Raw genomic sequence first — 12340 nt, 5'->3', positions numbered from 1 at the left:
AGAATCTCTCGCTGTGTGCGGGGCATCTCCAGACACATCTTCAGCCTGAAATCTCATTAATTGGAGTATAATTGTCTTCAGTAACGAGTCCCCTTCAGACTGAGTCCTGATGGCTTTCCATAGAAGAACCCCTTTGGCTGTCATTCATGATGCCCTTATAGCACAGTGGTACATCGACAATATCCTATGCCCAATTTTGTTGCCCTTTATGGCAAGCCATCCTGGACAGAATTTCAGCAAAATAATGCCCATCCACACATAGCGAGAGTTTCTGCTGCTTTTCATTGTGTGTGCCTAATTCTACCTTGGCCAGCAAGGTGCCAGATTCCTCCACAGTTGAGAATGTTTTATGATCTAACATACTATTTGGACATATTTGGTACAGTATCGCTCAGGCAAACATCTGGCAGCAATGCCAATCTCAATAACTGCTTGCATAAGGGCCAGAGTTGGACCGGCATGTTACTCACTTGCTCAACTTTGTGAATCTCTTTCTCTTGAATAAGTCATCCAATTTACCCTTGCAAGGATTGAAGCTGGATAGGTTATAGGATTAGTGGTTGTATGTTAAAGACAGTTTCTCCTTGCTCAATTTCGAGTACTTAGTGTTTCAGGGAGAGGGTTCAGACGGCATGGGTTATCTAGCAGCTATTTGAACTGGATTACATTATGAGCAGTGTGCTGTGCAACTGGGTAGTGAAGATCTACGACACAACAGTGACCATTCATTCAGGTCAATGGATCATTCACTGTGATGCTCACATAGAAAGCTTCTGCATGTTTGCAGCAAAATTGCCATATGTCAAACTGTTTCCACAAATGACCTTACTTACAGTAGAATATTTTGATGAGCCTAAAGACTCCATAGAACAGCATTAATTAGACAAAACTATTCCCAAAACTTGCATGTCAATTAAAGTTGAGACTTCACATTGGCCCAGTAAGTATGTACAGCCAAGCAAGTGTGATCTCTGAATTTCAAATGCATTAAGTTCCTCCAGTTTGAGTTAAAACTAGAGTGATTTCGATTATAGCAAACTGTAATAGTAGTAAAGTAAAGCCTAAATCATTCAGCTTATTGCTAGAGATGTGAAGCACACAATATAAAAAGAGATTGTCTCAACTGTCTCAAAGAGTGCACTTTCTCTGAACTTACTGTAAATGTGTCAAAAGTAATTTTCAGTTTATTTTTAATTTGGCGTCTATCTTGCACAGGTATTAAGTATGTGTGGCACCTTCATCTACATGCAACATCTTATTGTGAATATGAAACTGACTTTCATGCCTAGTTGTCTCATGCACGATCAGCTAAGCACACTCGATGACTCCAGTCTTTTGTTCTCCCTTTTTTCACTCTTCTAAATGAAATATTTAAACAAATATAATTTCAAGCTTTTAGTCTATACCACTTTCTGGACTGATATTTAGACATTGTTATTTATTTTATTTTATGTGGTTGAAGTTTCATTGTGAACTTTTCTTTAATGTATAAATGACAGACATTTTAGTGCATAGTTATTGCGTAGTACAAACATAGCTTAAATATACATCTCACAATAAAGTATCACAACATCATTTATTGCAATGAGCCATTTGCTTCTTTACTTACCACTTGATAGTGTGTGTTCATTAAAACTGCCAGCCTTTTGATTTCCTTTAACTTCTTGAGCATATATATGCCAAGTAATCGAGAGATTTGGGGAAAATATACTCATTTAAATTTAAACAGTTTATGATTCATTACCACAGTGTGCTCATAATGCTATACTAGTTGCTTGTATGAGGTCCATGAAATATGTGTACACTTCCTAACCGAACTGAACGTTTTAGATCATGACTTTGCAACAAATTAATTACTTATATGATGAGTTTGAAAGATTTATTTTGCTAAGTGCTGGGTAGAAATTATGTATGAGTCCTATCAGTAAGGAAAAATGAGTGATTGAGTTTCTTATTTGTTAATACTTATGTAAATGTGACATTTTGTTATCTATTTGGGTATTTTTTGATGAATTACATTGATTTCTTTACAGAGATGCATTGGTGTCATATGGTATTAAGAATGTTACTCTAGATGCTGTCAAAACCATATCCCCAATTTCTCAGCTACTGCAAGAGTGTATTAACAAGTGAGTACATTGACACAGTCATATAAAAAATTCCATTGAGTACGTTAGTGGAAAATGAAAATTTTAAAATTGTTTAAAATGTGAAGTTACAATTTTACTCTTTTTTTATCATATATGTGCTTTAGTTGTATGTGCAAATTGTACCCCCGATGGTGGCTCTTGTAGTGTTTCCCTCGGCATCTACATAGGATAGACCTTGGAGAGAATAGGTAACCACCATCTCAGTGTGGTTGCAACATTCAAGAGACATAGGTCCAACTTAAAGTATCCTGCTGTGGAATGGCGCATGCAGAAAGCACGAAGGTGTCGAGGTAGCAATGAATAATAGGAGTTTATTTCTACAAGAGGCAAGCAAGAAAATGAACAATATAAAAAGTTTCTCAGTGAAAAGAATGTAAATTGTTCTGGTGTATTACAAGAAATGTCATATATGTTATGGTTCCTCAAGGGTGCAAAAGAGTGTACCTGAGTCTGTTACAATTGGTAGCACTGCCCTAAGCAGCAAGATTGGTTTACACTAATATTGCCTTGGTCTGATATGCTATTCTTGGAGACTCTTTACAGTAGAGGCCCCTTTCGCAGTGATCAGGAGCCGCAGGAGCAGGTCATGTGAAGGCTGTTCAGCATATGAATACTAGGAAGTTTGCTGGAGTCATGTGCTGTTTGCATCTGACAGAGCAGCATTCACAGGACTGTGTTGTGTAGTATGTGGGTGGATCAAGCCACCAGCAATACACTGCACAAATGCTTAACCAGTCATCATGATTTGGTATTCAATGAATGCCAGCCAGATTGAATTTCTAGGAGAAGAATGGCCAGTTTCCTTCCCTGTCCCTGCTCCTTCCCTGTCGTTGAGCAATCTCTGCTTGAGTTTCACTTCCGTTGATGAGGGGGTGTTAAACCTTAACCTTCATACCTTCCTAAGTCTGTGTTCTGGAAACCAGACAACTGTTTAGTCACATATATTTTGAGTTCTGGAGATGATACTACCCATCGTAATACAATCCTTCCTCTCTTTTTGCTACTTCAGATATTGAGTCAGGACCATACTATGAGACAGGATTGAGTTGAAAAACTGAGATCTTCAAGGGAGCAAATTGAGTGTTATGACACACACACAATCAAAATGAACACTGTAGTGATTAAAATAAAGAGCCAATTTCAGTGTTGCTAATTCATCATGATGGGCATACTAACTTTGGCTCTTAGTAAGGGACCAAGAAAGTCTGTATCATTGTTCAAGGTAAAGACCAAAATTACTTTGAGTACTAACATACAAGAGGGTGTACTCCAGATCATTAAAATATTATTTTAGGGCATATTCAGTCAACCGTGCTTATATCCAAATCTCACACATTGATAAAAGTAGTCATACAGTTTTAATTATCACCTCAAAAAAATTAAATTACATAATTAATCTTTTTGTTTGTCATCAGGTGGATTCCTGCAGTAATGCTACACATTAAAATCCCTCCTCCACAGTAGCACAGCATGCTGCTAGAAAGGCAATCAAAATGGGGCAGCCCATTGACGAAGTAGAGGTGGACTGTGCCATAATATTTTGGTTTCTCTGGCAATGTGCTGTGGTACAGGGATTTCAGTGTGTACCATAACTGCAGACATCCACCTGCCAACAAACAAAAAGATTAATTACATCAGTTTATTTTTTTGAGGTGACAAATTAAACCTGTATGACTATCAAACATAGGTCTAACAAGGGAAACTCCTCGTTGCACCACCCTAAAATTTAGTGGTCAGTTGGTCCATTGGACAGCCCGTCAAAAACTAAACACAGATCGAACATGAAAACAGGAAGAATGTGCACTGAACTGTGGAGAAAAGAAGAAAAACAGAAACAGTGAACATTACAAATTTAACATGTGCAATACTGAGCAACATTAACGAGATCTGGGTCACAGTCATGTGGTCACGGTGTTAGACTGCACAGGGAGAGATCCAGGTTCAAATCTACCTTGTGCCCAAAAGTTTCTTCACAAAATTACGAACTGTCCGTCCAGTCATTGACGTGTCTGTTTGCTGTATTCAAATTTATGAATGTGTCGTGGTGCTGTGTCTGTTTGCAGCAGCAACATGTAACAAAGGACCTCCGGATGTACATACCTCTTGTTTCTTCCACATAGGTACCACATGTTATGCCTCTTGCATTCCGTTTTAGAAGCTTTGTCTCTTGAATTCCACCATTGTAACATATTTCACACCTGTTGTTTTCATTTCTGTGAGAGATCTATGCGGCATCTCGACTGCTCTCACCATTCATCACAGAATATGAGTCACGTCATAAGAATATACTACTGTTGCAATTAAATGTGAGTGTCATCGTAACTGTCATCTGCGTCACGTCTGCTGTGCAGTGAGCTACGTTAATTTAAGTATTAACTGTATTTTTCTTACTTGTAACTTCTTCTGTGTGTTTTTGCTTTTAGGAAGCTTTAATTGTCGAGTGCTAGTAATAGTATTCCACAGATTTCGTGTTTGTTTTGAATACAGTCAGAGAGAGTCCCTTTAGTCAGCCATAGTGCCAGTAGTGCTGGTGTTTGTTTTGAATACAGTCCAGAGACAGGTAGTGCTATTTTCATTGTTTTCTACAAGAAGTGTCTAGTAACCACAGTTTAGTCAACTATCAGCCACCTTTAGTGAATTAGCAGTCTTGTTAAAAGTTGATTAACTCTCTACAGTAAATTGATTTCTTAGGACGGATAGGATGTGTGACTGTGAGCCCCCTGGCTCAGCAGCTGTTGTGGCTGAGCACCTGAAGGATATTTTGGAAAATATTTTGAGTAGATTTCCCCACCATGTTATAGTTCTGGGTGGAGATTTTAATTTGCCGGATATAGTCTGGGAGACTCAAACATTCAGAACGGGTGGCAGGGACAAAGAATCCAGTGAAATTTTTTTATGTGTTTTATCTGAAAACTACATTGAGCAATTAAACAGAGAACCATTCGTGGCGATAACATATTAGACCTTCTGGTGACAAACAGACCCAAACTATTTGAAACAGTTAACGCAGAATAGGGAATCAGCAATCATAAAGCGGTTACTGCATCGAATTTTTCAGCCGTAAATAAAAATATTAAAAAAGGTAGGAAGATTTTTCTGGTTAGCAAAAGTGACAAAAAGCAGATTTCAGAGTACTTGATGGCTCAACACAAAAGTTTTGTTTCAAGTACAGATAGTGTTGAGGATCAGTGGACAAAGTTCAAAACCATCGTACAATATGTGTTAGATGAGTATGTGCCAACCAAGATTGTAAGAGATGGAAAAGAGCCACCGTAGTACAACAACCGAGTTAGATAACTGATGCGGAAGCAAAGGGAACTTCACAGCAAGCATAAACATAGCCAAAGCCTTGCAGACAAACAAAAATTACGCGAAGTGAAATGTAGTGTGAGGAGGGTTATGTGAGAGGCGTTCAATGAATTCGAAAATAAAGTTCTATGTACTGACTTGGCAGAAAATCCTAAGAAATTTTGGTCTTATGTCAAAGCGGTAGGTGGACCAAAACAAAATGTCCAGACACTCTGTGACCAAAATGGTACTGAAACAGAGGATGACAGACTAAAGGCCGAAATACTAAATGTCTTCTTCCAAAGCTGTTTCACAAAGGAAGACTGCACTGTAGTTCCTTCTCTAGATTGTCTCACATATGACAAAATGGCAGATATCGAAATAGACGACAGAGGGATAGAGAAACAATTAAAATCGCTCAAAAGAGGAAAGGCCGCTGGACCTGATGTGATACCAGTTCGATTTTACACAGAGTACACGAAGGAACTTGCCCCCCTTCTTGCAGCAGTGTACCGTAGGTCTCTAGAAGAGCGTAGCATTCCAAAGGATTGTAAAAGGGCACAGGTCATCCCCGTTTTCAAGAAGGGGCGTCGAACAGATGTGCAGAACTATAGACCTATATCTCTAACATCGATCAGTTGTAGAATTTTGGAACATGTATTATGTTCGAGTATAACGACTTTTCTGGAGACTAGAAATCTACTCTTTAGGAATCAGCATGGGTTTCGAAAAAGACGATTGTGTGAAACCCAGCTCGCGCTATTCGTCCACGAGACTCAGAGGGCCATAGACACGGGTTCACACGTAAATGCCGTGTTTCTTTACTTCCGCAAGGTGTTCAATACCGTTCCCCACAGTTGTTTAATGAACAAAGTAAGAGCATATGGACTATCAGACCAATTGCCATGATTGGATTGAAGAGTTCCTAGATAACAGAACGCAGCATGTTCTTCTCAGTGGAGAGAAGTATTCCGAAGTAAGAGTGATTTCAGGTGTGCCACAGGGGAGTGTTGTAGGATCGTTGCTATTCACGATATACATAAATGACCTTGTGAATGACATCGGAAGTTCACTGAGGCTTTTTGGGGATGATGCTATGGTATATCGAGAGGTTGTAACAATGGAAAATTGTACTGAAATGCAGGAGGATCTGCAGCGAATTGATGCATGGTGCAGGGAATGACAATTGAATCTCAATGTAGACAAGTGTAATGTGCTGTGAATATATAGAAAGAAAGATCCCTTATCATTTAGCTACAATATAACAGGTCAGCAACTGGAAGCAGTTAATTCCATAAATTATCTGGGAGTACGCATTAGGAGTGATTTAAAATGGAATGATTATATAAAGTTGATCGTCGGTAATGCGGATGCCAGACTAAGATTCATTGGAAGAATCCCAAGGAAATGCAATCCAAAAACAAAGGAAGTAGGTTACAGTACACTTGTTCGCCCACTGCTTGAATACTGCTCAGCAGTGTGGGATCCGTACCAGATAGGGTTGATAGAAGAGATAGAGAAGATCCAACGGAGAGCAGCGCGCTTCGTTACAGGATCATTTAGTAATCGCGAAAGCATTACGGAGATGAGTGATTGCTGTGTTCAGATGAGGGCTGAGTTGGCATCTCTTCTCTCACCGCTGCAAGCGGCGCTGACTTCGGTCACGCAGCTTGAGGCTGTTGCCAATGGGCACCACTGTGGGGAGCCGGACTTGGGTATCACGGGGATGTCAACCTCATCCCTTTTGTCCCCAGATCGGTCTGCCGCTGTGGTTGCCCCGGTTGCTGCTCGCAGTGGGGCTGAGCCCTCGCCTGTGATTGATTGGGAGGTCGTTCCAAGGTGTGGCGAAAGATGTCCCCGGAGGCTGATCAGAAAGCTTCCCCGGTGCGTCTGTCGAACAGGTTTCAGGCACTGTCTCTGGCTGAGCCAGATGCAGCTGCCTGACCTGTTTCAGAGGATGATTCTCAGCCTTCAAGGTCCGGGCAATCACAGAGGGTGGGCTTATTGGTAGTTGGGAGCTCTAACGATAGGCGTGTAATGGGGCCCCTTAGGGATATGGCGGCTAAGGAGGTGAAGAAATCCAGGGTGCACTCCGTGTGCATTCCGGGTGGAGTCATTCCTGATGTGGAAAGGGTCCTTCCAGATGCCATGAAAAGCACAGGGTGCAACCAGCTGCAGGTGGTGGCACATGTCGGCACTAATGACGTGTGTCGCTTTGGATCTGAGGAAATTCTCTCTGGATTCCAGCGGCTATCTGATTTGGTGAAGGCTGCCAGTCTTGCTTACGAGATGAAGGCAGAGCTCACCATCTGCAGCATCGTTGACAGAACAGACTGCGGACCTTTGGTGCAGAGCCGGGTGGAGGGTCTGAATCAGAGGCTCAGACGGTTTTGCGACCGTGTTGGCTGCAGATTCCTTGACTTGTGCCATAGGGTGGTGGGGTTTCGGGTTCCACTGAATAGGTCAGGAGTTCACTACACTCAGCTGGTGGCTACACGGGTAGCAGAGGCTGTGTGGCGTGGACTGGGCGGTTTTTTAGGTTAGAAGGCCTCGGGAAAGTACGAGGTGGGCTGCAATCTCAAAGGGTGCATGGCAAATACAGGACGTGCTTGGATCAAGGCACAGTCAGAATTTTAGTTGTAAATTGTTGTAGTTGTGCTGGGAAAGTCCCTGAGCTTCAAGCGCTAATAGAAAGCACAGAAGCTGAAATCGTTATAGGTACAGAAAGCTGGCTAAAGCCTGAAATAGGTTCTGCAGAAATTTTTACGAAGTCTCAGACGAAAGATAGATTAGGCAGAATTGGTGGTGGAGTGTTTGTGTCTGTCAGTAATGGTTTATCTTGTAGTGAAGTCGAAGTAGATACTCCGTGCGAATTGGTATGGGTGGAGGTTATACTTAACAGCTGAACTAAGTTAATAATTGGCTCCTTCTACCGACCCCCAGACTCCGATGATATAGTTTCTGAACAGTTCAGAGAAAATTTGAGTCTCGTAACAAATAAATGCCCCACTCATACGGTTATAGTTGGTCGGGACTTCAACCTTCCCTCGATATGTTGGCAAAACTACTCGTTCAAAACCGGTGGTAGGCAGAAAACAATCTTCCAACATTGTCCTAAATGCTTTCTCCGAAAATTATTTCGAGCAGTTAGTCCACGAACCCCTGTGAATTGTAAATGGTTGCGAAAACACACTTGACCTCTTAGCCACAAACAATCTAGAGCTGATAGAGGGCATCATGGCTGATACAGGGATTAGTGATCACAAGGTCGTTGTAGCTAGGCTCAATACCGTTTCTTCCAAATCCACCAGAAACAAACGCAAAATAATTTTATTTAAAAAAGTGGATAAAGTGCCACTAGAAGCCTTCCTAAGAGAAAATCTCCATTCCTTCCGATCTGACTATGCAAATGTAGATGAGATGTGGCTCAAATTCAAAGATATAGTAGCAACAACAATTGAAAGATTCATACCTCATGAATTGGTAAGAGACGGAACTGATCCCCCGTGGTACACAAAACAGGTCTGAACGCTGTTGCAGAGGCAACGGAAAAAGCATGCGAAGTTCAGAAGAACACGAAATCCTGAAGATTGGCTAAAATTTACAGACGCGCGAAATTTGGCATGGACTTCAATGCGAGATGCCTTTAATAGGTTCCACAACGAAACATTGTCCCCGAAATTTGGTAGAAAATCCGAAGAAATTCTGGTTGTATGTAAAGTACACAAGCGGCAAGACGCAGTCAATACCTTCACTGCACAGTGCCGATGGTACTGTTACCAACGACTGTGCCGCTAAAGCAGAGTTATTGAACGCAGTTTTCCGAAATTCCTTCACCAGGGAGGATGAATGGAATATTCCAGAATTTGAAACACGAACAGCTGCTAGCATGAGTTCCTTAGAAGTAGATACCTTAGGGGTTGCGAAACAACTCAAATCACTTGATACGGGCAAGTCTTCAGGTCCAGATTGTGTACCAATTAGGTTCCTTTCAGATTACGCTGATACAATAGCTCCCCACTTAGCAATCATATACAACCGATCGCTCACTGATAGATCTGTACCTACAGATTGGAAAATTGCGCAGGTCACACCAGTTTTTAAGAAGGGTATTAGGAGTAATCCATCGAACTACAGATCTATATCATTGACGTCGGTTTGCAGTAGGGTTTTGGAGCATATACTGTATTCAAACGTTATGAATCACCTCGGAGGGAACGATCTATTGATACGTAATCAGCATGGTTTCAGAAAACATCATTCTTGTGCAACGCAGCTAGCTCTTTATTCGCACGAAGTAATGGCCACTATCGACAAGGGATCTCAAGTTGATTCCGTATTTCTAGATTTCCGGAAAGCTTTTGACACCGTTCCTCACAAGCGACTTCTAATCAAGCTGCAGGCCTATGGGGCATCGTCTCAGTTGTGTGACTGGATTCGTGATTTCCTGTCAGGAAGGTCACAGTTCATAGTAATAGACGGCAAATCATCGAGTAAAACTGAAGTGATATCAGGTGTTCCCCAGGGAAGTGTCCTGGGACCTCTGTTGTTCCTGATCTATATAAATGACCTGGGTGACAATCTGAGCAGTTCTCTTAGGTTGTTCGCAGATGATGCTGTAATTTACTATCTAGTAAGGTCATCCGAAGACCAGTATCAGTTGCAAAGCGATTTAGAAAAGATTGCTGTATGGTGTGGCAGGTGGCAGTTGACGCTAAATAACGAAAAGTGTGAGGTGATCCACATGAGTTCCAAAAGAAATCCGTTGGTATTCGATTACTTGATAAATAGTACAATTCTCAAGGCTGTCAATTCAACTAAGTACCTGGGTATTAAAATTACAAACAACTTCAGTTGGAAAGACCACGTAGATAATATTGTGGGGAAGGTGAGCCAAAGGTTGCGTTTCATTGGCAGGACACTTAGAAGATGCAACAAGTCCACTAAAGAGACAGCTTACACTACACTCGTTCGTCCTCTGTTAGAATATTGCTGTGCGGTGTGGGATCCTTACCAGGTGGGATTGACGGAGGACATTGAGAGGGTGCAAAAAAGGGCAGCTCATTTTGTATTATCACCTAATAGGGGAGAGAGTGTGGCAGATATGATACGCGAGTTGGGATGGAAGCCATTAAACCAAAGATGTTTTTCATCGTGCCGAGATCTATATACGAAATTTCAGTCACCAACTTTCTCTTCCGAATGCGAAAATATTTTGTTGAGCCCACCCTACATAGGTAGGAATGATCATCAAAATAAAATAAGAGAAATCAGAGCTTGAACATAAAGGTTTAGGTGTTCGTTTTTCCCCCGTGCTGTTCGGGAGTGGAATGGTAGAGAGATAGTGTGATTGTGGTTCGATGAACCCTCTGCCAAGCACTTAAATGTGAATTGCAGAGTAGTCATGTAGATGTAGATGTAGATAGATAAACTCCAGTGGAAGACTCTGCAGGAGAGACGCTCAATATCTCGGTACGGGCTTTTGTTGAAGTTTCGAGAACATACCTTCACCGAGGAATCAAGCAGTATATTGCTCCCTCTTACGTATATCTTGTGAAGAGACCATGAAGATAAAATCAGAGAGATTAGAGCCCATGAACAATACGAGACTGGAATAGAAGGGAGAACCGATAGAGGTACTCAAGGTACCCTCCGCCACACACCGTCAGGTGGCTTGCGGAGTATGGATGTAGATGTAGATGTAGTAGTGTGAGCAGGCGAGATGCCACATAGACCTCTCACAGAAATGAAAACAATAAATAAACAGGCGTGAACTATGCTACAACAGTGGAATTCAAGAGTAAAAACTTCTAAAACGGAATGCAAGAGGCATAATGTGTGACATCTGTATAGAAGAAATTGGAGGTATATATGTCTGGAAGTCCCTTCTTCACATGTTTCTGTTGCAAACAGACTTACGTCACAACACACACACAAATTTAAATACAGCGAGCAGACACACTGATGGCTGAGTGGACAGTTTGCAATTTTGTGAAAAAAAAGTGTTAGGCATGAGGTAGACTTGAACCCGGATCTGCCTCTTCACAGTCTAACACTATGACCAATTGACCATGACCCAAGTCTCGTTAATGTTGCTCTATACTACACGTATTCAATTTGTAACATTCACTTTTTCTATTTTTCTCCTTTTTTCCACAGTTCAGTACACCTTCTTCCTGTTTTCATGTTTGATCTGTGTTCGGTATTTGATGGCCTATCCAAAAGGCCACTAACCACTAAATATGGGGGGGGGGGGTTGCGATGGGGAGTTTCCCTTGTAAGAGGGGGGACAACTTTGGTTGCTATGATGTTCCTAACAATTGTTCTCTTGAGGGATACTAACCAAACAAATTCACCATCTACGATGCAGAGCTACATGTGTCCTTTAGAGTACTGGTCCTGCACTATAAAATGCTTCATCTGTTCTGACACACTATGAGCATGACAAGTCATACACTGTACATACTGCTGGATTCCACCTACTTTTTGTGCAACAGCAACCCAATACACCATGATGGGTAAGCTGTGTGGATCTACGATGATAGACAGATGGCCACGTATAACAAAACATCACTGCTATACCAATATTACCTTCAGAATTAACAGGAATAATCTCAAGGAATCTAACTGCTGCTATTATTTATTTTGGCTTCTGGCTTTCTTGGTGGTTGTAACAGGTAATGCAGAATAGATATACCTCAAACCAGTTATTTACTGGCACTGAGCCAGTTGTTAACACTATTACTATTCACTACTTTTTTGTTTCCTAATGTTAAGCTGGCAATGCTAACCCTCACTTTCCCAGTAAAATAAACTTACTTGTGTAAACCTCCTGGAAACTGAAAATAATGTATTTGACTAAATTTTGCAGAAGTGAACTATTACAAAAACTTTCAATTATG

The 12340-nt window shown here is 41.3% G+C and overlaps 1 protein-coding gene across 2 annotated transcripts in view; it reads left to right on the top strand.

The window, feature by feature from the left end:
* LOC126187439 (RNA polymerase II-associated protein 1) overlaps positions 1-12340 on the top strand; it is a 266874-nt gene that overhangs the window by 204643 nt on the left and 49891 nt on the right. For both annotated transcript variants that reach the window (XM_049928519.1, XM_049928518.1), the window contains exon 18: positions 2034-2129. In XM_049928519.1, the coding sequence (XP_049784476.1) occupies positions 2034-2129 (96 nt within the window). The remainder of the gene's footprint in view (positions 1-2033; positions 2130-12340) is intronic.

The sequence above is a fragment of the Schistocerca cancellata genome, chromosome 5 (assembly GCF_023864275.1).
Source record: "Schistocerca cancellata isolate TAMUIC-IGC-003103 chromosome 5, iqSchCanc2.1, whole genome shotgun sequence".
Lineage (NCBI taxonomy): Eukaryota > Metazoa > Arthropoda > Insecta > Orthoptera > Acrididae > Schistocerca > Schistocerca cancellata.
Note: the sequence above shows the minus strand (reverse complement) of the source record. Positions and strands in the feature narration are given on the sequence as shown.